Source organism: Poecilia latipinna, unplaced genomic scaffold (assembly GCF_001443285.1).
Source record: "Poecilia latipinna isolate Pla-1442-1.1 unplaced genomic scaffold, P_latipinna-1.0 Scaffold1348, whole genome shotgun sequence".
Lineage (NCBI taxonomy): Eukaryota > Metazoa > Chordata > Actinopteri > Cyprinodontiformes > Poeciliidae > Poecilia > Poecilia latipinna.
This window is the reverse complement of record NW_015113964.1, coordinates 74,795-100,836: the sequence shown is the minus strand read 5'-3', so window position 1 is coordinate 100,836 and position 26,042 is coordinate 74,795. Positions and strand designations below refer to the sequence as shown.

Genomic DNA, 26,042 nt, shown 5'->3' with positions numbered 1-26,042 from the left:
CCCACATAGACGGGTTTTTGAGAGGGCTTCATAAGCCCGCTCAAAAGCTTCTGAACATCATTTTTGAACTTCTGGAACATAATTTTGGTGCAATTATGGATTTCTTTTTTCAAGAGTGATTACCAAAGATTTGTCAAACCTAATTTTTGGTAATCACATCTGAAAGCTATGAATAAATTAAGTGTATTTAATAAAAATCAAAACATATTATTTGTTTTATTTAATGCATTTTTATAAGGCTCATAAGTGTAAGATTAACAGTATGTCACTGTGTCAGGAAAGAGAAAGTTACTTTGCCAAGATGTCACTATGATTTTTATTTCCCTCTTCTGTTTGTGATTCTTCAATCTTGGAATGAAGGTTTAATGATTTGTTCCCTGTCTATAAGTGCCCCCAAGTGGCTAAATATGTATTTATCAAATTAGTCAGAAAATGGGTTGGACTTCTCTCCTGTTGGAGCTCCTTTAAATATCCAGTATATACTGCAGAGAGTGAACCCTCAGTGGCGCAGACTGAACATCTGCATAGTGCAGCATGAAATCAAGTCATGTTATTTCGGGGTAAATTATGCAACATTTGAGCAAATCCCATAGAAGTGATGCATATTCATAGCTTGTGTGCTGCTTCTAAGGTGTGTTGTTCATGCTACAGAGTTTTTCAACCTGTCTTGCTTAGCTGCATGTTTAGAACAGAGAAGTTGTGTCAATTAAAAAATGTTTGGGCGGATATGCAATTGTGTGATATGTACATAAAAAGACGATGACTTGTTTTTTCATAGACTTTGACACAGAAAGTAATCTTATGTTTTGTTTTGTGTTTTTTTTCTTTTATTCCACGTTGAATTTACGATTGCAGGTTGTTGTCCAGGATGGCAGGGATGAAGGAACAGCAGATCACAGAAGAGAAGCCCCTGCTGCTGGAGCAAAGAGGAGCAGATGCAGACATGGTTAGTCCACCATGTTTATCATTTGCATGTGTTTTTGTTGCCATTTGCCCTCCTGTCTGGGCATCCAAATGCCATTAGTGAGGGCTTCTAAAAACTCTTGGCATATTAAGACTGAGATGTTTGTGCTCATTATTTGTGATGGCTTATAATTAGACAATGGGCCTGTTTACCAGCGGAGGAGGAAATTAATGAACTCTATCCAACCATAACAACACTGTGAGAACATGAGAGCTCATTTAAGCTTTGAGAGAAAGAGACTGAGGGATTGAAAGACAAAAAAGAAAAGAGAATAGGCAGAGACGATTACATAAACACCACTTATTCCAGGCCACTTACCCGTTGAATAAGCAACAGGTAGAGGCTGAGGCTAAATCAGGGGCTCTTGAATACCTCTTGATGCAGGAATGATGAAAATGCTGGAGACTTCTCTGATGCAAAAGTGACTCGAAGAGGCAAGATATGTGCCTGGAAAGCACACCGTTAATTGCATCTTGAAGCTTTTCTAACAACAATTTCAAAGTAAAGTGACGTGGTTATTATTCTTTTCAACTGTGGAGATAAAAGTTGCTTGATTTAAAATAAGGACTCAGATAAGCTGGATGAGAAACGCCTAAACAGTCTTTAACAGCCCGCGATGGAGAGGAATAAAAGAAAGAAAATTACGTCCCAGTAAAGCAACTCTGTCTCCTTTTGCCAACTTTAGTTTTGCTGACTAATGCGATGGCTTAGCTGTGACTCTCTTTGTCAGAAATATGATTCATCGAGGTGATATAGGAGATCCGTCTCTTAATGGGAAGAAACAGAATATGTTCTCCATTAGTACAAATCTCAAAAACCACAATTGATCAGCTGGAAAGGTCATTAGGCCTGCTCATTATAACTCTCTGTTGGTAAATATTGAATGCCATTGATTGCTGCCTCATTGCTCCGGTTACATGTTGCATGACTTGACTAGCCGCTGTTTTATTCTATGAATGACCCCTTTTGCTCAAGCACACACTCTGATGCCTCTCACTGCTTATTTAAAGTCTGCAGCCCTGCAGGACAGGTGACCTTTAAAAGCAGTGAGTGATTGCTGGTTGCACAAGATGGTGGTAAAACCCACAACCATTAATGTCCGACAAGTTCTTCATTCAGTCGGCATGGGAAAAGAAAACAATGTTTGGATTGAGATTGACGAAAAAATATTTGATCAGATAGGACAAATGGGATGCTGTGCTCCTGTTCACATTGCAGGACAAATGAAACTGTCAAAAAAAGTTCACGAGTAAAAATTGTGATGAAATATTAAGTTTTTTTTATTTTTTTTTAAGTTTCCATAACTATCATTGGTGCAAAGTACATTTTAGCAAGGCATGAATGGAGCAGATTCCTGGTTTATTGTTGCTTTCGATTCCAAGTTTGATCAAGACCCACCACTTGTTCCTCTACTCTAATTAGAAGAGGCCTGCAAATCTTTAGCCTGACCTTTCTGGTGACACAGGAACAGAAGAGCTATAATGAAATGGGACAAGATGTTTCTTCCTTGGACATTTAAAGGACAAGAAGCTCACCAAGAGCATTTTGGGAGATCTGCACAAGCATTAGAGAAAGAAAATGTGAATTATAGACATCATGTTTTATGTTGACTGTATGTTGCCAATCTGCCTGACTTAGTTGTTGCCCAGTAACCACCTTGTTGTGCTTGTTGTTTTGCAACACAGCAGGATAAAGGAGAGGAGGCATCGGTGGGACTCCCGTGCCCCGAAAGCCCCGCACCCCCTAATGAACCCCCTCCCCCCCGCCGCCCCACTCACCGCTGGCATGCCTTCGCACGGCACTGGCTCCGCCAGACCCGCCGTCGGACCAGCGGGGTCCTCCCGGTAACTACCAGAACAACCAGAAACATCTGACAGGCAGGACACAAAATCAACGCACAACAGTTATTATACGGTTAAAAATTTACTTTAAAAAAAGAAAGACGCTTTTTTTTCCAAAACTAAGAGTAATAGTTAAATGGTGACAAGCCTAGTTAGATTTGAGTCCTCTAAAATTAATGGCAATAAATAACATATACATGAATACCCAAATTTAAATATTTGGTGAAATGAATTTCTATATTTTTCAGTCTTAAAGTCGCAGATGGCGTATCTTCAAGTTAACTGACTGAAGGGTTTCTAACATCAGAAAAAATGAGAACATTTATATTATCAACATGCACTGAAATCACATATTCTGATTTAAACAATTGGTTATTGATATAAACAATATTTTTTGATGAAAATACGAGCTGAAAATGAAACATTGAGACATTTTGTTAAGCACTAATTTCTACTAAGCAAACTAGCTAAATGCTAACAAGCTAAAATGCTGAGAAACATTTGAAACAAGCTGAAATTGGTAAATGTTTGCAGTTAAGCTATATTTGAATAAATTAGATTGATTTATTAAACTATTGAAATGGTGAAAATTAAACTGAAAATTAAACATTAGGGCATTATTTTCTGTGTATGTAGTCCTCACTAGCTAACAAGCTAAATGCTAACATTTCCATCTTAGAGAAAACAAAACTTTTTTTGATTAGTCTAAATCACATTGTGACAGAAGCTGTTGGCTCTTTTATTAAAGTAGTACCTTTGTAAAAGTTTAGTTGAAAATTAAACGTGAAGACATTTTGTCCAGACCCAGTTGTAACAACCTTACTAGGAAAATGTTTTGCAAATCTGATATGGAGTTAATGTCTAGTTATTTTTCTAAGACCTTATTGTCTTGTGCAACTACTTTGGTTTAGCTCACAGTTAAAGAACGTCCTAAGCAGCAAAGCAAAACACGGCAGTACAATTGGTTTTAATCCCCTGTGGATTTAATCAAGTCAGTTCCTTGATCCTCCAGGACCGGATGTCTTAAACTTAGTATTGCTGAGAGAAATCCTTAGAAAAACAAATCCTGAAATCTAGGCCAAAATCTGCATTCCCAAAAATAACTCAGAAAGAAAGACACAGACACACAAAATTGCAGCTTTAGTTATTTAACATTCTGTTCAGGTCTGCGAGGCTAAAGGAGCCGTCACCTTTACGAATTCATTTCCTTTGGTTAGTCTCACATCTTCCTGAACTGAGCCATTACACATCGGGTGTGTTAAAAGGAAGAGAAGAGTGCCACCTGCTGGTCCGACCACCTTACTACCATTACTAACGTCTTCCCTGTTTGAACAAAAAATATAACCACCTGCATGAAATAAGTCTGTGGGGATCCAAGTTGCCTCAAAACTACACCTTTCCTTCAAGGATGAGTTCAATTAATTAAATAAGTGTCTGGATAGTCTGCTCCGTACACATCCTGTTAATGTGGTACAAACAAAGCAACGTATTGGTGCAGTTTCTTTTTTTGAGGCAGCTTCAGATCCTGTGTTTTTTTTTTGTAACTTGTTTCTCTTTCTTCAGGTGTTTCCCTCCTCTAAACTCTCTGTGGCTCTCCTGTCATTTTCTTTCAAGTCATCACAGCTACTAAAATTTCACATCTTGTTTCCATTATCCACCTCTTTTACTTCAGTCATGGTTTTATATTTGTGTGTGTGTGTGTGGTTTTTTTTTTCATGTTTTCTTTCTGAAGCATCCCCAACTAATCCTACAAATTCAGAGGTGTGCATGTTTAAGAAGGAGGCGAGCCATCTGTTCTGACAAACTGTCTAACCACACATCCATGCCCTTAATTTGGTTGTTTTTGTCTTATTAAGATTTACAGATGTTCCTGCTCTGCTCTATGCTTTTTAACAATGTTTCTGATGAGTGAACCTGTTTTGGTGTGCAAAAAGTTTGTAAAAAAAAAAAAAAATAGATATATGATAGTAGCTGTTGTTCTTAAGCATGCCGTATTTGTGTTTTATGTCAACACATGAAAGACCAGATTCCTCTTAAGGTTCAAATCACCTGAAAGGTAACACATAATTTACTTAAAACCCACATCTACAACTTCAAAACCAACAAATTAATGACTTTTGTCCAATCAAGAAAATGTGTCTCTTGTCTTGATCTTGGTTTGGTTGAACTTGCAAAAGTACTCTTACTCCTTCAAGTTTTTCATATGTCACATTTCTAAATTCAGGGTATTTTATTGGGATTTTATATGATGGATCAACACAAAGCATAGCGTATAACTGAAAGCTGGACAGACGCATGGTTTTCGATTTATATCCTATTTTCCTGGACTTTGTGATGCTTTTTGTTCACTCGTGTCCTATAAACAAATCACTGAGTGTATCATCTTCCTTGACAGCTATGTGGTACCTTGTGTTGGTGCATCACAAAAGTCCAAATAAAGTGCACAAATGATTTATGGTTGAATTATACCAAATGCGGAAAAGTTTGTCGGTTATGAATACTTTTGCAAGACATTAATTGTTTGTTGATTCAGATCATTTTCGAGGTGGTTTGCCGTGAGAAGGGATCTGGCTGCTGCACAGCATCATGTATTCAAACACCATCTTTCACCATTATTTAATTTGAAGCTCTTCTCAATTTCCCACACATCCTTTAAGTTAAACATTTATGCAAGGTATCTATTTGGAAAACAATCTTACAATACTCTTTGAGTATTCCTTAAAATCCACAGATCAGAATAAAAATAAATAAATAAATAAATAAGGAAGAAAAAATAAGAAGATGTCAAATTGAACATTAGGAAATGTGTGACATAAATTTGACAATTGTATTATATAAAATATTCAGAACTGATTTATATGATTGAATAGTTGTTAAAATGCTTAAAAAGTGAAGAGAAAACATTTTTTGAGAAACTTTCATACTCTTGAATTCATTTTTGATGTTTACTTTTCAAGCCTGTTTATTAATTTACTGTATAGAAAAAGTATTTGCCCCACTTGTATGCTTCAGCCTCTAATTGCTTTGAAAAAATGAAACTGTGATTAATATAATTTGGGTTTTGGGACAAGAATTTGCAAAAAAATAAAAAATAAATAAATAAATAAATAAATAAATAAATGTTCACACCCCTTTAGGCCAGTACGCTGGTCCACCTGTGGCTGAATAAATCTCAGTCATATTTGAAAATCTGGATGTGGGAGATTTTCTCCGTTCTTCCTCAGAAACATTCCACATTTGATCAGGCGAATCAGAATCAACTTTGTTAGAGCACTTAAGTTTGCGCACACAAAACCAGAAACTTGGCTTTGTTTTAATGTGAAATTTAACACCTTCAGATTCTAGTGTTTGTTTTGTTAGGATATCCTCATCTTCCACTCCACTCTCCGAATTATTCTGCTTTTGATTGGTTGTTGGTAAAACGCTTTGGGATAATGGAAAAAGCAAAGACTTACACTGACTGCTCTCTGGTAATCTTCATTTCACTCTTTGTGACAAATCTTTTAGCTGGACTTCTGTTCAATATGGAAAGTCTCTTTAAAGGAACGGAATATGCATGCAGTCATTAATTTCCCCCAATATATTTTAATTAATTGATATTATATTGCAAAACAAGAATCTACAAAAGTATACTTTGTAGATTCTTTAAAAAAATGCCAGACTATATTGATGCTGGTTTCATTTTTAACAAAAAAACAAACAAACAAACAAACAAAAGGCTGAAACGCCCAAATAGGCTGATTACGTTGAGAGACGTTGGAAACTCAAAGGCATGAAATACCTTTTATTTTAAAGTTTGTGACTTTTTTTTAATGCTTCTAACGCTGCAGCTGATGGTAAATACGCTGCCTTATGCCTTGTTTGGAGCCGCGGAGCGCTTCTGTCGTCTCTACGACAGTAGATGTTCTGTTCCTTGTATGCAGGACAGTAAAGTTCATCCATGTTTTCTTATTTTGACATAATAGTTTTTATGTGTTTTATGTGCTTGCCTCCCTGACCAGGAATGCCCTGAACAACTGATGCCACCAGGCGACTGGAAGGTACGAACCCGCTCACTCCTCTACTCTTCAATTATTACTGTTGTTTCTGTTTTCTCACACTGTGGCGGTTCTTGGTTTTTGGGGGGTGTTTTTGTTTGTTTGTTTTTTGTGGTCATCCCTTTGAGCTGCATGCTTTGATAAACTGGAATGAATATTTTATTCCAATCCCTGAGATAATAGCTGCTTGTCCTGAAAGTAATAGACACTAATTTTATGCAGAGTTGCATGGAGTGTGTGATTCATCTGGATGGGGAATTCAAGACTTTGTTGCTCTCATGCACAAAAACAATGTTTGCTTTTAAGAAGTTTTTGTAAAAACGTTTTTTATATGTATATTTTGTGGCACTAATGGAATTTATTTGCAATGATCAGACAGGAAATAGAAAAAGATTACTAGAGGAGGAATATTTGAAGCAAAGTTCGAAGGTCGCGAATCAAACCCAAGATGGCTGAGTCCAGGAGTCCTGACCTTCCTGCGCTACCTGTAAAGCAGTTGTCACCCTGAAATATGTTTTCATGTCATATTAAGCCTCTGAAGTGGAGCTTTGTGGAGTTGTAATCAGCAGTCAGTAGCCTACCACGAAAGCTTACTGCAGCAGTGAGCTTTTCAGACGACTTCAAGTTTTGAGCTAACAACTACGTTAGCGAGGAGGAAATTATGGAGGGTAAAAAGGTAACCCAAGCAGACTGTGAAGCACATCCAGTTCAACCGTATGGACATGATTCAGAAGGCGTAGAGACTGCAGCTGAAGCCGGTGCTTCAGGATCCTGCAGGACGCGGAGCTACAGCGTTCTCAGACTCTCCTGAATTTGACACGTCAGAGGCAAAGGACTGGACTGTTTCTCAGCCGTCCAAACTCCTTGACTCCAAGTTGCTCGAGGCCAAACGTGAATGTTTCGCAGTTTCCGAACTTTAATACACCATTTCAGAATCACGTGGATCAGTCCTGACTGGTTTTGCTGATCATAACTTCAGTTCCTTATGTGATAAGTGGCAGTCAAAGTGTGACAGAAAGAAACTCAACAAACACTTCTCTCTCTCTCTCCTGTCGTCACACCCCACCTCGCCTGAGATCTCAGGTACTGTGACAATGAAGCAGGAAGGTTCAGCGTGATGTGTGATTATTTTTAAACAGTGACTTGCTAAATTGTTCACTCTGAAATCAGTTTCAGTGAAAAGGTGAGGACGACTTTTCGGACGTTGTTTTATTCCCTTCTGCTCTAATCTTTTAACCTACACAGCTACGATATAATGTCATTTGTTTTTACATTTTCACCTTTTAAACACGGTCAACACCCAGTTCATGAGGTCACGACAACAGAAAAGAAGAGATTTCAGAGAATTGCATCACCAAACAAAATGTTTTTATGCATTATAATTATTATAGAATAACATTTAGAGTAAGGCAAAAAAAAAAAAAATCCAAGAATAATCAAGCAATTTGATGTGAACACCAGTGAATCAGCTATGCTGAGCGTGGATGTTTATATGTTTGAAGCTGATGGGGAGATGCAGAGTCAGCAAGCAGAGAGTTAATCTCCTGCTTGTCTGGGTGAAAAAGGGGGACAAAGACAATGACAGCAGGGGAAAGATCCTGAGTGATCTGTCAGCAGGAACAAAAAAAAGTGGGACGGACGGAGTTTAAAAAAACGTGAAAGATCGAGGGGGGAAAAGGGCGAGTGGAAGTCGTAGAGGAAGGACAAAGGGCTTGTTGATGAGTGTCAGCACAGAGCAGGGAGAGAGGAAGGCTCTGCAGTCGGCACACCATTGCTGCCACCTTGATTTGCACGTAGGCTGCTGGTTCTCCACCGTGGCGCATGTTGCTTTAACTGGAGAGAAATGTGGGTTTGGTGTCTGTGAACATCATACAGCGTTGTGAGCCTGACTCTGCTTCATCGCTGGGTTGTTGCAGCTCCCATATGACGAGATGGGAGAGTCAAGGTCACAACGCTGTCACTACAGATGTGTGAAAAATGTTGTGCATTGAATAAAAGCATTGCAGATTTTATCCTTGAGCCAGAGTTTTGCAGGTTGAAGATGCCCATTTATTTACTTTTTTATATGCATGAAGCCACCAGATGAATTTACATATCCCATTGTGTCTTTTCTGTTGATTTGCGCTGCTGTGCCCATCGACTTCCTGCACAAATACTCCACAGCTGTTAATTATGTTCTGAAAGTATTTTCACTCGTTGCTGGTTCAATTAGTGGAGGTGATGCTGATGCCATTTCGTTGGGGTTTAGTCTCTGGTTTTGTTGGGCTGCTTATTAGATGGAAAAGAAAGGAGCCGCTATGCTGTGCCTAAAGCGTTGACTTATCTCGTTGAATGGGAGACTAGTGCTAGAGACGGGAAGGCAGGTAAATTTGCAATTTGAACTCCACTAGAGTGGCCATGTTTTACTTTTTTTCAGAATTCTTTTTGCATTAAATCCACCGAATCCTAATACACGAAAGTGTGCATGCTTCTGCAAAAAGATTATTCAATAAAATTTTACATATTGTTTCCCCAAATATATTTGTTGTTCAGAGAAAATGTTTAGAAATGATTTGGCAGAATTCTGGTCTCATTTGTTTAATAAAAAAGATTGTGTGTGTGTGTGTGTGTGTGTGTGTGTGTGTGTGTGTGTGTGTGTGTGTGTGTGTGTGTGTAAACCTATTGGATCCAACGTGAGTGAAACGATGTGCAAAATAATGACTGATTCTGTAATAAACAATTGTTAGTCATGCTGCTTTTAACAAAGGGGTTAACAAAACAAAACAAAAAAAAACCATACACATCATATGTCTGCATTTGCGTTGCTGACATAATCCAGTGCAATCTGTAATTAACTGTGTAACTATTGGCCTAATTTATTTGTCAGAAGTTACGAGCAAAACAAGGTCATAGAGGGAAAACAGGTAAACATCGCATCAAATCAGGCACAGCGGTGCTGATGAGAGAGCCTCTGATAACTGACATGATAGTCGAGCCAATAAGAGAGCGAGGGGCTGCAGCTCTCTGAGCCTATCACCAACATGCTGCCCATGCTCTCCTGCCTCCGCCGCGTGGAGTACGTGAGGCAGGGTGAGGGATGTGTGAGGGAGGAAAGAGAGAGGAGGGGCGGCTGCTCCCAGGATAAGAGCGCGTTGTTGGCTGCAGAGCAGAGCAGACAAAGACTCTGCGGCATTCTCCATCCAGCCCTCCATCCTCCAGCGAGCGCATCACCAGGACCTAGTCCCGTAAAACAGGAGAGGTCTGACCGCTCGTCTGCCTTCCCTGCAGCCGTCAGTTAACCATGCCTGAGTGTTGGGACGGGGTGAGTGACGAGTGCAAACAGAATAACACCAATGGGAGATTTTATTTAGACTGTTGTCGCTTCTGCTCGATGTGAAAACGTGCATTACGTGTGCTGGTGTGGGGTCCGCTTTGTCCTGCAGCATCAGCACCAAGCGATGCTCCATCCTCTGAGTTTGTCCCACTGACACATATCGGCGCACAAACGCAGTTGCATGTTGACATCCTGAAGCTCAATCTCAGAAGCCAATCTGAGGAGGAATATTTGAATTTTTAAAAATCTAATTTAAGGCGAGAAAACGTTTACTGCTCACCTCCTTTCTCCTTCGACTCTTCCTACAGAGGAATCATGCCAGCATGTTGTTATTGGCAAAAACTTAATGTTTGTAGGTCATTTTTGTCTTTTCTGCTGTGTTGATGCACACACTGAAGCAGACTGGAAACACACCTCCTCATGCAGTAACTGCCTTAAATTAGAACGCTGACTGTGGATGACACTGATTTCAAAGCTGAACTAACAGCGAGATAAGCGGACTGGATTAATTCATAACTATCCTGCATGACTCTCTGCTTTTGAGAGGATTATGGAAAATTCTGGCACTTAACTGCTGCCTGTGTGTTTATTATTATTTCATGCTATGCAGGGATAGATTTAAATAGCCATGAATGTTTGTGTTTCTCCAGACTGGAAGATTGACAGCAGCAGATGTTCATACTCAGGTCTGGGTAAAAAAAAAAAAAAAAAAAAAAAAAAAAAACATGCAGGGATGAGGACGGTAATGGTGTGATGTCAGAGCATATTTTAGGGTCCGTTTGATCCAGAGAGGAGAGGCTGCAGCAGCATCATCAGAGGGGTTTCAGTGCAGCTTAAAGCATGAATCCAGTTACAGTGATCAATGCTCTGTGTGTGTGTGCGTACGTGCGTGCGTGCGTGCGTGCGTGCGCGTGTGTGTGCGCGCGTGTGTGTGTGTGTGCGTGCATGTGCGTTTGTTTGTAATACCTTGTGGGGACGATTTTCCTGACATATACTACGTTGTGGGGACCAATTGCTCCTTGTGGGGACAGGAGCCTGGTCCCCACAAGGGGAAACCCTGTTTTTGGGTCAGGGGTCAGGTTAGGAAAAGGGTAAAGGTAAGGTTTAGGCTGTAGAAATGAATGGAAGTCAATGGAAAGTCCCCACAAAGATAGCAACACAAACGTGTGTGTGTGTGTGTGTGTGTGTGTGTGTGTGCGTGTGTGTGTGTGTGTGTGTGTGCAGTTACATTTGCTTCATACCTCCATTTTGCGTTTGCCTGGCTGTGACCAGCAGACAAAATGTGGGTCATAACATGAGATGTTTTGATTCACGGCTCAGCTGATGATGCGACTTCTGCCTCTTTCTGCAGCGCTCTGTTTTGGATTCACATATCTCTATTTGAACATGGAGGCTATGACTCACGCTCTAAATTGCTGTTCATGTCTAGTGACAATATCTGCTTATGATTTGTCATTTGAGTGATGTAATATTTTTAACATAATGAAATACTTGCAAGGAGTCAATGATGAAAAATGCTTATTTTTTTTCTTCCATTTGTTAAATATATCCAAACTACAAGAAAGCACAACATTACAACGCATAATTACATTAGATAAACGTTGAATAAAGATAATCTTTTAAATCTTTTTTTTTTTTTTATCTTGATTTCAAAACCTCTACCTCAATGTATGAATCTGCATCAGATTTATTTCTTTTGTGGCCCATCTTGGAATAGAAAGTCCCAGATTTATTTTTCACAGCTAAAATTGACAGTATGTAAACGACTTTTTCCATCCATTCTGCCATAAACTATCAATCGTTTATATCACCGCAGGTGAATTCACAATGTGCGTATATGTGAAAGCTTTGCTTTTATTTCTGTTCTGGTTAACTCTGGGTCCGTTTGTCCCTTTATTTGTCCATTTTTGTCAAGTGTTGCCAAATCGTCCGTTTAGCATATATTCACTGGAAATAGTACATATCAGTTCAGATCAGTTTATTTATTTTCTTATTTTTTCAGAATAAAAAGGCTCAGATTTGACAAACATTTTAATTGCATATTATTTTCTAAAACCGTTGTATCACATCTCATTTCTACTTATTTAGGTTTTTTTCCCAGTTTCGGCCAATTAATCCTTGTAACAGATTCTGATCGAACCACAGCAACGCCAAGTGACTTGGTGTTACTATGCTAAGTAACTACATTGACTTAGGGTATACCCAGATTAGATTATTGGAAATCACTTTCAGCCACTGGTTGTCAAAGTGAGTCCAAAGCCTTCTTGGGTATTAAATCATGCACGGTCTGTATGAAATGTCCAGAAAACAATTTTGTTTTAGATTAGAAAAAATCAGATATGAAAGAAAACTATAGTTTCATGGTTAAAGAGGTGTAACTTCCAGTCCATCAAAGATGAAACTGAGATTTTATTAACACTTTTGATGATGCCTTTTAAATTATATTTCATCATATTTGTGTTTATCTTTCAATCCTTTTTTTTTTCTTAATTATTTGGAACAATTTTGATCCAATAATAAACAGTTTAGTGGGTTTTTAGTAGTGCAGACGTGAAGCTTAGTGAAGGTCAGGTTAATGTAGTCTAGTCCAGATGGATTCATGTGTTTGTTGAGCCACCGGATGAGTTTGTGTCTCTGCATGTGTCACAGGAACATGATGTGGAGACCCCTTACGGGATGCTGCATGTGGTGATCCGAGGCGCTCCCAAGGGCAACAAGCCTGCGATCCTCACCTACCATGATGTGGGATTGAACCGTGAGTATTCGAAAGAAAAAACAGTGTTACCAGAGGTTGATGTTTCTGCAGGTCTCAGAGGCGATAATTGGCTCTCTTTGTCATGTTTCAATTAGACATCCCGACTTTTCTGTCTAATATGCAACACGGCGTAAGGCTAAAGTCATATCTACGAAAATAAAGGAAGACATTTTTAAATTAGTGCAAAAAAAAATATATATATATATATATATATATAAATATATATATATCAGAATTTCATCTTTGAGGAAGATGAAACGAGAAGAGCAAGAAAAAAGGAACTGGCCACAATGAGTGAGATTTTTGTATGGTGACTATTGTGTGCAAATTCATTACGGTTATGTTATATACTAACTACAAAAAACACAAGGCCAGCATTCAGACTGTTGTCAGAATACTTTTGCCACTAAAGAAGATGCTGGAAACCCATTTAGTCAGCTTCAAAGTATCTTTTTCAAAGCTTCTAATGAGGTATAAAAGCTTGAGGCTGTAGTGAATGTTTACATGAAGTTCAGTCTTTGTTTGTACTGATGATTTTGTTCAATAGCCAATAAAAAATTTGACTTTTTACCAATTTAACCATTTTAAAATCCTGATGTAAATATGCCAGGTAGTAAACAAACCTAATGAACTGAGTATTTCAATATTTTTGGAGTAGTTTTTATTACTGATTCTCATTCACTGAAGCCAAACTCAAAATACTGATGGCGACAATATTATGTTTAACTTTTTCTCTTTTTCATTACATCTGAAGATGACAAGATTCAAGACTAGTTGTGTCTAAAACATATCATTAAAATACGCAAATGTGCAACCAGGTAGATTCATGACAAAAGCACACATTTTTTATATTAATACAAAAAATTGATGCCTACAATAAAGAGAAGACCATATACAATGCTTTACTTGAGATTAATAAGGACGCAAAAATACACATGTAAAATACATTTCAGACAAGTACTTAGGTTTCAATTAGTTTTAAACATCACCAGTTCTGCCTTCTTTTAAAATAAAATATAATCACTGAAGACAGTCGAAAGGTTTAATTTGTTACTCTACTTATTTCAAGCCAGTGTAATGGAGATGACTTAGAATAAGTAGCTAATTATTTAACCTCTAAAAAATGTTAAAATCCAACTTTAACCCAGTTAGGACAGCCTAGTTTAACTTATGCAGCTTAGAATGGCTTTAGAACGGCAGATAATCAGGATAATCACACAGATGTAAGTGTGAAAAATGGACAAAGTCAATTATGCAAATGAAGACAAACCCAGTTATCGAGTTCATCTAGTAAAATAAATGTTCATTTATCCTGAATGAGGACAAAAGTACAATTTCAAAAAGCTGAAGCAGGTATTATGACTTGCATGCTGCACAACGATCGCCTCAATCTCTGTGTTGATCTGTCACCACATTTATGTCAAAGTTGAAGGTCGCTGAACGAACGCCTTGCATGCCTGAATGCAACACTAGCTGATTGGTATTTCATTAAATCAGACCCTAGAGAAACGATACGGAGACAGAAACTGCCTCAGAGGGGCGGTTGTGTAAAAATGCAAAGACGAAAATAGTAAAGAGGTGATGAAAGAGGCATGGATGAAATGTAGGTCAGAAAAACATCCCTATCCTGCAGAGAAAAGTGGGTGGGGCCAACCAGCAGCAATGCGGCGCTGCCGCGATGAGTGAAGGTGGGATAAGGATGGTGGTGGGGGGCTTTGTGCACCATCCAATGCTGGCATGACTGCAGATATCAGCTTGTTTTTGTTATCTGACCTGCTGCTTTGTCGCCTGGTTCTGCCTAAATTCAGAAGTTAAGGGGGAAAAAAAATCTAATTATCAACCCTATAAACTAAAAATTAATAACAAATGTCTTAATGTATTTTCCTGCAGCAGAGCCACATGACTCTTAGTATCTGCAGCTTGTCATTTAACCAAAGGACAGAGGAAAATGCACAAAATGCAGAGAAACACGGCTGAAATTGGGTGGAAATTCAGTCTTCCGTCAAAATAAGGCTTAATAAGCAGATGGCGGGGAAGTCTGCCAGAGGCCTGATGAGGACCACCGAAGAGGGGAGAACATGAAACAAGGATCGCGTGTGCGTATGTGTGTGTACGGGATGCGGGGGGGCTACATGGAAAATGAAATGAAGAGAAAGGGATTAGAAGTGAGCATGCAGAGGGTCAGTTTAAGAAAAGAGGTCAGGCAGCAGGAATTGTTGCAGATGATGGAGCTAAAGTATTAAATCTGACTGCAGAGAAAGCGCAGGATGAAGACAGGAGGAGAATACGAGCTTTTGCATGGGGTGAGGTAAAGAAAGTCCAAAAAGAGAAAGTAGGTCATGGAGTCGGTGGGAGTGCAGACACACTGAGCGTGCGTCGACGATTCAGCGTGTTGCTGATGGGCAAGTTCTCACCTCAGTGATGCTCACTTAATGTAATGACCACATTCTGTTGCATCTACCTCTTTTCCTGTCTTCCCCTACTTTTCTCTTCTAACCCAGTTGTCATGTTAATTGGTTCGTTTAATTAAAGCCGCTCTGTCAGAGCCCTGAGGAGGAAACATTGTTGCTGTGTGGTTTCACTGACTCGGACACACATGGGCTGAAAGTAGGACGACCGCAGAACCGGTGGGAGGAGGGCAGAGGAAGCGCTGACACTATAGATTAAGCTATTCCAGAGTTTAATGTTCCGAGTTTCTTCCACCGCGCTTCAGGAAATAGGGCTCTAAGTTTCAAACTAATCCTTTGTGAGTCACTGCCACAACAAGCTGGATTCTCTGAATATCAGAAACTAAAAATATTTTTAAATTTTAAGTCAGATGGAGCGTGGCAGGCACCGAAATTAGTGTCAACAACCAAGAAACATCAAGTAAGGCAGTCGGACATTTTGGAAAGTTAAAAAGTTCTTGGAAATATCTTTTTTTTTTTTTTTTATATACCGCAGATGAAAACAAGAATCACTTCTGTTTTATGTTTTGTTTTACATATTTCTCATGTTCGGTTTAGATTAAAACTTTAATTAAGTGATAAAACCAACAGTTTCATTGTTTTCATTGTTTTGACACTGGAATGAGAAAAACGTGACAGTTTAGCTTGCACTAAATGCACTAATACTTAGTTTGGGCTTGAAATATTTTCTAAACACAAGTTATTTAAATATATGACCAGGTACCATTTAGTTTTGGCTCAGGCTAACCGTAACTGCATGTTTATTGCTTCCACAGATTGTATTAGAAAGTTATTCAATCAAGAAGCCATTATGCAAAATGAAACCCAATCTCACAAATATTGAGTTAAAGCTGAATATTTCGACACATTTCAATCCCCCCAAACTTGTTCTATTAGGGAAAATATGACAAATTAAAGTTTAGCTTTAGTTAGCTATGACTACATTGTCATCAGGTATAACATTAAAATGTGTTTGAATATTGTGAATTTATACAATTAAAGCGATGGTTTTACTATTAAGGCATATTTCAATTGAATATTTCAGTCACACTAAAATATAGAGAATTATTAGAGAAATTTGAAAGCATTATAGTTAACTTTAACTAGTTAAAGTTACCATTACAGCTCATCATAGAGAAAGTTGATCCTTAAAATTGCAAGATATATTTTGAAATCAAAGAAAATGTTTGCATTTTTTTTTATTTTAGACTAATACTTTGCACTTCTTATAAACCTGAATAACAATTTTAGAACTGTTAATAATTAGCCACATTAGCAATAATCAGGGCTAGCCATAGTGTGATGCATATTCAGTAAGCTTACATTTCCCTGCTCCTGTCCCTCCATCATTGTGCTTTTTTCCTCCTCCAGACAAAATGTGCTTCAATCCCTTCTTCAATAACGAGGACATGCAGGAGATCACCAAGCACTTTGTGATTTGTCATGTCGACGCCCCAGGACAACACGTCGGAGCTACGCAGTTCCCACAAGGGTATGAAGCATTTCATGTTTTAAAAAGACAAATTTGATTGTTGAATGGAGAACATGTTCATCATTGAACACTTTAATTATCAAAGGCTTATGCCTGTAATTAAGCTGAGCATGATTAAGTTTCCAAAGACACCAATTCTTTATTTGTTTTTAATGTAATTTTTACTAAACTATAATTTTAAGCATAATTCCTTGTTTGCTTTTGTTTTCTTTTTTGTTTTGTTTTTTACATTACTTTATCGGTGCAACTAATACTGGAATAAGGATTTATATATAGTCAAGAAAAGGGTAAAGATTACAGAATCCTAAAATGAAAAAACTCTATGACAAGCCTGACAAAAAGTGTAAAGCCATTGATAAATTATGGACTAAAAAGGTTTGATTATCTGTTGAAGGACATAATTTGTCTATAAGTTGAATTAAAAGGACAAACTGTGTCATTTTCCTCCACAGGTACCAGTATCCCACCATGGACCAGCTGGCTGGGATGCTGCCCACTGTTGTGCAGCATTTTGGGTTGGTGTCATTTGCATTAAAACTGAATTGCTTGTACATTTACAATTTATATCAGTGTCTGAGAAACCAAACACTGTTGGTGGGAAAAACCATTTGGAGCTTTATGCTTCATTTTACAACATTTATAAAGTATTAAACAAATGTAGCCATAAGGTAATGATTGCATTTCTCCTATAACGTTTTGTTTTTAAACTTGATTCAGCTGAGATTTATATTTGCTTCTAACAATTATTCTGGGTAGATTACTTGTAATGTTTTGCTGATCTTATTATTGTTATTATCAGATTCAAGAGCATCGTTGGGATCGGAGTCGGCGCTGGAGCTTATATTCTGGCCAAATTCGCTGTGAGTTAAACTCTTATCCTATATCCTGCACCTCTTTGTCAATTATCAACTTCTTTACCAATCTTTAAGTGTTTACCGTTTTCCACTGCATTAGGTTCCAGTTAATGTTTAATAATGTCTCAGCTTTAGGCACATTTTAACCATTTGCTGCATGTAAAAATGGACCCAAAAATGTAGATTTTTTTTTTTTTTCCTATTTGGTTGACTTGACCTAAGTTTTTGTAGCTACAGCAACCACTGCAGTTATTTTGTAATAATTTATCAAAATAAATGGAAAACATAAAAGAGTACATTGCTGTGGTATGAATTTAATCACAGATTTTCCTGAAAAATACCATAATTAAAACATGGACTGTTACTTCACATTTATACCTAAAATGATGTAAATGTAAGGAGCTGCACTAATTAATAAGTGGCTTTCTTTCCATTAAAGTAGCTGTTGTGCTTCTTTGCTCAGCTGTTGTTCCCTGACATGGTGGAGGGTTTGGTTCTGCTCAACATCGACCCGAACGGCAAAGGATGGATTGACTGGGCTGCCTCCAAGGTGCCTCTTTTTGATCCTACTTCTAATTCAGGTCTTTGTAAAGTCAGGTGGGGTTTTTGTGTTAAGCAGCTGTCGGTAAACGTGTGTCGTTGTTGCACCTTTAGCTGTCGGGTCTGACCAGCACCATCCCAGACACTGTGCTGCCACATCTTTTCAGCCAGGTAAGATCAGACTTTTTTTTCTTTTTTCTATTTCTCTTATGTTTTTTTTTTTTTTTTTAGAATCGGAAACATAATAATCGAGTTACAAAAACAAACAGAATACAGTAAATAAATCATTTGGATCCATCCGTGCTTTGTGTGTGCGCAGGACGAAATGGTGAACAACACAGAACTGGTTCAGAGTTACCGACAACAGATAACCAACTCCATCAACCACCAAAACCTCCAGCTTTTCTGGAACATGTACAACAGGTGAACGAGCAAACCAGCAATCTTGTTCCAGTCTGAAAGGCAAAACCTTTTACGTGACAGAGAGGCTCAAACTCGCACGGTTTTCCTCTTTTGTTTGTTTGCTTCAGTCGGAGGGACCTGGAGATGAACCGTGGTGGGACAACGATTAATGCCAAGACCTTGAAGTGAGTTTTCAGGAACTTATTTTTACTGTACACCTTCATACATGCTTTATGATTTTGACCATGCCTGACTACAAAGGACCACTGTTGGTTTTACATGGTAAAAATTCATAGTTATAGTTGTTTTGCATTGATTATAACATGACTTTCCATGAATATAGTAAAAGAGGAGTTTTGTTTCTTTGTTCAAAAAAGTTGCAAAGTCTTTGAGAGTAAAGTGTTCAGTAAAACCAAGAGAATTTAAAAGAACATCCTAAATGGTTACGGGTTTTCTGCAGGTGTCCAGTGATGCTGGTTGTGGGAGACAACGCTCCTGCCGAAGAGGGAGTGGTGAGTCCGACATCATAATCCACGTTTAGGTAGAACAACACAGCCAGCTAATAGTAACGATGAGACTTTATACAATCTGGGGCAAAAGAAAATGTGACTAGACAAAAATGTACTAAAATATTTGACAAAAACGAAAATCTATTCTTTTCAAACAAACTGTTTTCTGAACAGTTTCATCCGTGAAGGTTTGACTTGTCCATATGTTGTGCATTAAGAAATCTTTCATAAAACGATTCAGTCCTAAACTGTGTTCAGAGTAGCACTTTAGACTAAATTAGAAAGCAAGATAGCCTAATTTAATATTTGAACTGAAGGCAATGAAATGCAAATCAAAAAACTGTGAAACAGCCCTTTAGTTCAGCGCTGACAAGATGTCAGCTGAACTGCTGTTGGTGACAATTTAGTCGGATTTTCTGAATGGTTACCCAAACGTTTGCAAATGTCGTCACACATATCATCAGATATCAAAAACTTGTATTGTACTCCATATCTCATTTTCTTCTTTATAAAAATGAAATAAATAAAAAGAATTCCCTGAAGATTTGCATAAAGTGTCCAGTTGAATGAATCTCCTCAGTCATGGTCAAAATGACACCGTTTTGCTGCTGACCCCACAGAATCCCCCTGAGGGCCGAGAACGGCCCACAGGCCACACTTTGGACACCCCCGAGCTAGACGTTTCAAAAGTCTAATACATGAGATCAGTGTTTTGTAAAAAATCAGTTCTTCTGTCAGCAGCCTTCCTCATTTAGCAGAGCCTGTCAATGTGAGTCAGAGTAAATAAGCAATAATCTAACTGGAGCTCCAGGCAGCGGACCGCCCTCCCCTCCCTGCTCCGTTCAGTGTTTTGTTCTCCGTTCAGTGTTTTGTTCTCCGTTCAGTGTTTTGTTCTCCGTTCAGTGTTTTGTTCTCCGTTCAGTGTTTTGTTCTTGGCTCGTTAATTCAGTCAGCTACTGTTTGTTCTCATTCAGGTAAACAGAAACAGGTCAGCCAGCAGAAACCCGGCCCTCTTACTCCACAACCCCGCTGCCCCTGCAGGAATGCTGTCCATCTGTGTGTCTTTATGAGGATGATGCATGCCTGCGATACTATACGTGTGCAGATATGCATGCGTGTGTGTGTGTGTGTGTGTGTGTGTGTGTGTGGGTGTGTGTATTCTCAAAGGGACAGATGGCTTGGCTGTGTCTCTGGGGTTCCCTTGTTTGAAGTGGCCCAGATATGCATGCCCTTCTGCACCAGTTAATCTGCAGCGTGCCCAGATTCTCCTCTTTCCGACGGAGATGCAGCAGGGAGGGATGTTATTATGAAACATCCCACAGAAAGGAAAGTCAAACGGAGATGAAGATGCGGAGGAGAAGGGATGTAAACAGAAGTTGCTTTGTTGGCTCTAACAGATGCGGTTTGAGTTTAATATTCAACGTTTTCTCGTTGACGATGCAGGAGCTGCTGAAGTGGTCTACTTACATTGAGATATGAATGAATAATTTTTCTATGTTTGACATTTTCACCCGTTTTCTATTCCTGTCCTGTGGCCTGACCTGCATTTTTATCAATTAGCATCCGAGATTAAATGCAGCAGAGTGAAAAGAGCTGCCATGTGTGTGATGTTCACTTTGTGCGTTTGTGTCTGGGCAGTGTTGCATTATGTGAATTAGTGCACATCTGTCTAGTTTATGTGTGTGAACAGTTCAGCCGAGCCTCTGGCAGCCAGACTGACTCATCTCTGCAGCAGCACGCTGCACCATCTGGGTTACAGACACGCAGTCCACTGGAACGTGTGTTGCTAATTCTGAGCAAGGTTTATGGATTTTAGAGTTGTACGTAATGAAAATGAGAAATAAAATGCAAGAAAAATAAAACCCAGTCAATCTGGCTGAATATTTAAAAAAAAAATCTCCTCTACTGGAGCTGCTATAAAAATGCTAACACTAAGTAAAACTGATGTATGACCAAACAATGCAATATTTTATCTAATTTTGTCTTCAAGGTTGAGTGCAACTCCAAGCTGGATCCAACCAACACCACCTTCCTAAAGGTAACTTCATCTTTATCGTACTTAATTTGGTTTTATTAACATAAAGGACAAAATCTTAAGGCAGAACGAAGTTTATCAACCGTTCGGCTTTAAGTCGAGCCAAATGAATAAAGTACTTTGTCATCTGCGTAAAGGCACATTTTAACTGCAAAAAGAATAAAAAACAAAATGTGGTCTAAAATACTCCCTGTGGGTACTGATGCATGCTGCCGTTGCTAATCTGATGCAAACAACGTCTGAAATGTTTAAATCTTAGCGATGATGTTTGATTTCTTCTCATGGCAGATGGCTGACTCTGGTGGACTGCCACAGCTCACGCAGGTAACATCACAAACACAAGACTTCCTGCCAAACAAAAACAAACATCCAGGCAAACAATGACGGCAGCATTTACAGTGTGACTGAATTAAAATCCCATGAACTTTCTTCCAGCCAGGGAAGCTGACTGAAGCCTTCAAGTATTTCCTGCAGGGAATGGGCTACAGTGAGTATCCTGAACTTGTACCAAGATTAGCAAAAGCAATGAAGAAATATTTCTAGTGTGCATATGAAGAAAATGTTTTGATGCAGAGGGAGATGAATTGTTAATCTTGCCCTCTGTCTTCCTTGCCCCGTTCTTTCAGTCGCTAATGTGAAGGATCGGAGGTTAAGTGGAGGGCCAGGTACTTCCTCCTTCCCATTCAGCTCTGACCTCTTACTTGCTGCCCTCTTCAATGGCATTTTCAAATTTATTTCCATTTTGTTTTTGGTTCATCTCTTGGGTTATGAATATTATAATATTTTTTGGGCTGTGATTATCTGTTTCACTTTTTTTATTTTTCTTTTTTTAATCAGACCAAATTTTTCCTTCAGTGGAAAAATACACTGTCCTCACTCCCCGTTCCCCCATTTCCTACTCCATCGCATCCCCGATTATGCTCTTTGCATGGAGTTATGCTTAGCTTTGAGCAAAAGCATTCAAATTAAAGTCACAACAAACAAATGGATGTTTTCGAATGAAAATTTAAGCATATGCAAAAATGGGTGCCACTGGGAGTCGAGACCTCCAGGTGGATATTTTTGCATATCTGCTGAAAACCAGATGTTTTCATACACTGTATGAAAAGATACGTAGCCTTCTTTTCAATAATTTCACAAGAAATCTGACTACATTTTTCCCTCTATCTGGAAAAAAATACCAAGATGATGTCCTGTGTGTAAATGCCGGGAGGACGAGAGAGAATTCATGGAGATTTTATTTTACTTTCTTCAAATTCGGTAGTTTACATATCGTTCCCTAAAATGTGGCGCAACTGCCTCCAAGCAACATGACTTTGGTCAAATCTTTTGGGTGTTTTTTCACAAGCTGCTTTTTACCCTTTCCTCCTGAGAAAACAGGTGTAACTGAGTCAGCATTGTAGTCTGTCTTGCTTTCTTACACCATTTCAGCTCGGCTGAAACTCGGTCTTTGGGAGATCAGGGCTTCGTAACGGCCTGATTTCACACAGCATGGATTTTTATCATTTGCAGGTGGTGGAAACTGAAACAGTGGGACAATTTTTATTTACGTCTTTAGCAAGATTTGTCCAAATACTGGTTAAGATGTGTGGTGCAACACTTTGACTATTAACATATCGCAAATTGACAAATCAATCAATCAGTTATCCTTACAGTAATGCTAAAGATGACCTTTAGCATTACAGTACAGTAAAGGTCATCTGTACTGACCTTTTCGTACAGATGAAACAAATCATTTCAGAAAGTGACGTGGCCATTGGATTTACTTAATAAAATAGATGAACTGAATACATTTATTTAAAATATAGCTCTTCTGCTTATTCCCAATGATGTTTGTGTGTCGTAACCTGAGAATAATATGCATGGTGCCAACGATGTGTCTCTCTGCCGACACATTAGCAGCTTTTTTTACAGCCCAATTTTCTTTAATGGCTGCTTTACAAGCCAGTCAGCTGAAAAAGAGGAATAATCTTCAGTTATTCGCATTAGCATGTCCTCCCTACATCTCCCTGACATTACCTCATTACGTTGTTTTTTGTTTTTTTTTTGGGGGGGGGGGCTGGAGAGGGACTCTTTCCAAAAATTTAACTGCCTCTTCTTCTCCTCTTCCTCTTCTCAGTGCCCTCTGCCAGCATGACCCGCCTGGCCCGCTCCAGGACAGCCTCCCTGACCAGCGCCGGCTCCGTGGAGGGGTCCCGCTCCCGCGCCTGCACCAACTCCGACAGCGGCGAGGGTGTCGGCGCGGTCTCCCAGACTATGGAGGTGTCCTGCTGAGGAGCCACAGAGAAAAGGGAGGAAGAGGGGTAGTGGCGGGTGGAGAGGGGAGAAGAGGATCAAAAATAAGGCTTGATGATGAGTGTCAGCTGGCGGCTTTCTCTCTCTCGCTGTCTTCATCTTTGTCTGCCATCTTCTTCCCCTTGTCACTGTAAAATACCATCTGTACTGCCTCTAACACATCCGGCAGACCTTTGACGATCCACCCCAAACCCCTTTCACCCCACACTTAAAGATTTAAACTGCTGGTTTTGCTCTTGAAGTGTCATTCTTGTGTTTGCTAAGTGTTCCTCATTTAATTTGCCTGCACCCCTCTAATCCCCTTCCTCTTCCCCCGAGAAAAGACACACACACTCACGCACCTACACAAACAACTGGTTACCCACACACCGATATGTAATTTAAAAGCTCCTGTTTGTTTTTAAGGTAAAAAAAAAAAAAAAAATGAGAAGGAAAGCAGAACTTTTTGGGGGTGCCACAAAGGTAAATAAATAAAAACGGACAAATGCATGTGGATTTTGGAAAGTAGTTCATGTTGTTTGTGAGAAACTGGCAGCATCTCTCTCTGCAGCGCTTATGAGGAAGCTGATCTCCTGCCATAAGAGGAACGGTGAGGAAAAAAAAAAAAAAAGGTGCATCCAGAGTCGTGCAGGTTTCATCACGTGGTCTTACCGTAGCATGATGTGTTAGACATGATGTGTTAGGTTATTTTAGAGCCTAGTTAGAACAGAGCGCACTGAAGCAAAGCTGCACTTGGTCTGAGTTCATTTTTAAGATACGACAATTGGATGCTGCCATCTTCCCCAGCCTGGCTCTGTAGATTTACTTTTCCACTAAAAATAAAGTGGAGGCAACTTCTCTCTCCTCTGATCCCGGAAATTAAACTCCCATCAGTTTAAACAGATGCAGGGAGCTGAAGCGTTTGGAGTAAGGGTGATTTTTTTTTTTTTTTTTTTTATGCAAGAAGACAATCTGGAGCAGCGTGGTTTCAAATGAGGCACGCAGCTTCTGAAGGATGCGCATTTTTTAAGTTACAGGAAAAGTAAAAAACATTACAATCATTTCTAGGATGGTGGCAGTTCTGTGTTGCATGTTTATCTCTGCACTATGGTGACGGTTGAAACTACATTTTCTTATATGAAATTTGTATGCATGGAAAGTGTTTTTAGTGTTTAAGCTGTTTGTTTAGAGTTAAACTCATCTGTAAAAGTTTATATATTTTATTTTAGATTAGTGGTCATACTGAACCAAAACAGGATGATATGATGATGTTTCATAGTCTGTATTATTTGTTCCTCCCAGGATGATATACCTCAGATTTGAGAAAGTTTTGCTGTTTAAAATAATATTGTTAGTTCTTTAGAAAAAGTAGAATATTTTTATATTCCTTATATGACTGTAGGAATAGTTTTTAGATCTTTCAAACTACTTTTCTGTCTTTTTGAGAGGAAAGTTGCATCAATCAGTCAACCAGAGATTAGATTTATCTTGGTAGACGATGATTTGTTAAAAAAAAAAAGTTTTCTTTCCGATTGTTTTGATAAAAGCATCAAAACTAAAAATTCACATTATTTCTGTTCTATAAATGCATCAGCCAAAGCACATTGGCCTACTTTGATGCACTTTTTCTTTATGTAACCAGTTTCATAAAAATCACATAGAGACTAGGAGCAAGTAGTTTAATGCATAGATGTAGGATAATCTTGTTGTTTTTTTTTTCTTTGTTTGTTAGATTTAAAACTACTACCTCTATCAAAAAGCTGGACCACATTTCTTCTCTTTTGTGTTTTATAATTGTTAGAATGAAAGAAAATAAGGAAGAGCCTGCTTCTCTACTCTAGTGAAATCATTTGGGGAAATCTCCTTCTTTCTTGCATTTGTCAGGCCGGGCTGGTGAACACGACTGCTTTAGCTGAAACGTTCAGTGAGATTTACTGAGTGCAGCTTCAAGGTGTGTGTAGGTCACTTCACGTTAAAGACAATCCACAACACAATGATAGCTTAGAATTGTTAAACACATATTTGCATGTGAATGTAAATCTTAGGGCATTCCTGTGTGAGTAGTACGTGAAAATAGCAACGTTTTCGTTAGGCTGATTAGATGGATGTTTAGAGTCGTAGATGCGACACCCATCGTGGATCTGAGGCTCTTCTGCACCGACGCGGTTCTGGCAGTAGTCGGCTGTTTGCAGGCTCCGACGTGAAAATCACGCTCTGACCAGAAGCCCAACCAGAACAGGTTTGGGGAGTCAAGGCACCCGAGAATTTCCTCTACAGCGCCCAGCTCTGTTGCATGGATATACCAAAGCTACACCCTCACACTTTCCACCTTACGACACACAAGCGCACATTTTTCGCCCATTTACTGAAAGGAGAGCTGTGTGGGCTGGGTTTTGTGATGAGTCTGTGCCAAAGAAAAACACAAAATGTACACAAACTCATCGCCCCATGGTCAGTGAGTGATTTGATGTTTAGCCATGATCTCACTAGCTTAGCGCTTTTAGTCGTGCAACAAGAGTAGTTTGTGACTAAGGCACGTGCTGTCCTCTGTGAACTCTGGCCATCTTTACTGAGACTAA

The 26,042-nt window shown here is 39.0% G+C and overlaps 1 protein-coding gene across 6 annotated transcripts in view; it reads left to right on the top strand.

Annotated features, from left to right (window-relative positions):
• ndrg4 (NDRG family member 4) overlaps positions 1 to 23,609 on the top strand; it is a 50,474-nt gene extending 26,865 nt beyond the window's left edge. Inside the window, exons 2-18 of one of the 6 annotated variants that reach the window (XM_015056006.1) lie at positions 856 to 946; positions 2,653 to 2,808; positions 6,807 to 6,845; positions 12,805 to 12,910; positions 16,729 to 16,849; positions 17,302 to 17,364; positions 17,649 to 17,709; positions 18,167 to 18,253; positions 18,358 to 18,414; positions 18,563 to 18,666; positions 18,774 to 18,830; positions 19,106 to 19,157; positions 21,145 to 21,192; positions 21,478 to 21,513; positions 21,625 to 21,676; positions 21,816 to 21,854; positions 23,309 to 23,609. In XM_015056006.1, coding sequence (XP_014911492.1) covers positions 869 to 946; positions 2,653 to 2,808; positions 6,807 to 6,845; positions 12,805 to 12,910; positions 16,729 to 16,849; positions 17,302 to 17,364; positions 17,649 to 17,709; positions 18,167 to 18,253; positions 18,358 to 18,414; positions 18,563 to 18,666; positions 18,774 to 18,830; positions 19,106 to 19,157; positions 21,145 to 21,192; positions 21,478 to 21,513; positions 21,625 to 21,676; positions 21,816 to 21,854; positions 23,309 to 23,463 — 1,311 coding nt within the window. In that variant the 5' untranslated portion in view covers positions 856 to 868 and the 3' untranslated portion in view covers positions 23,464 to 23,609. Of the gene's footprint in view, positions 1 to 855; positions 947 to 2,649; positions 2,809 to 6,806; positions 6,846 to 9,907; positions 10,144 to 12,804; positions 12,911 to 16,728; positions 16,850 to 17,301; positions 17,365 to 17,648; positions 17,710 to 18,166; positions 18,254 to 18,357; positions 18,415 to 18,562; positions 18,667 to 18,773; positions 18,831 to 19,105; positions 19,158 to 21,144; positions 21,193 to 21,477; positions 21,514 to 21,624; positions 21,677 to 21,815; positions 21,855 to 23,308 lie in introns of those variants that run through there. The other 5 variants (XM_015056005.1, XM_015056008.1, XM_015056007.1 and 2 more) reach the window with 5 other exon arrangements.
• The last annotated feature ends 2,433 nt before the right edge of the window (positions 23,610 to 26,042 follow it).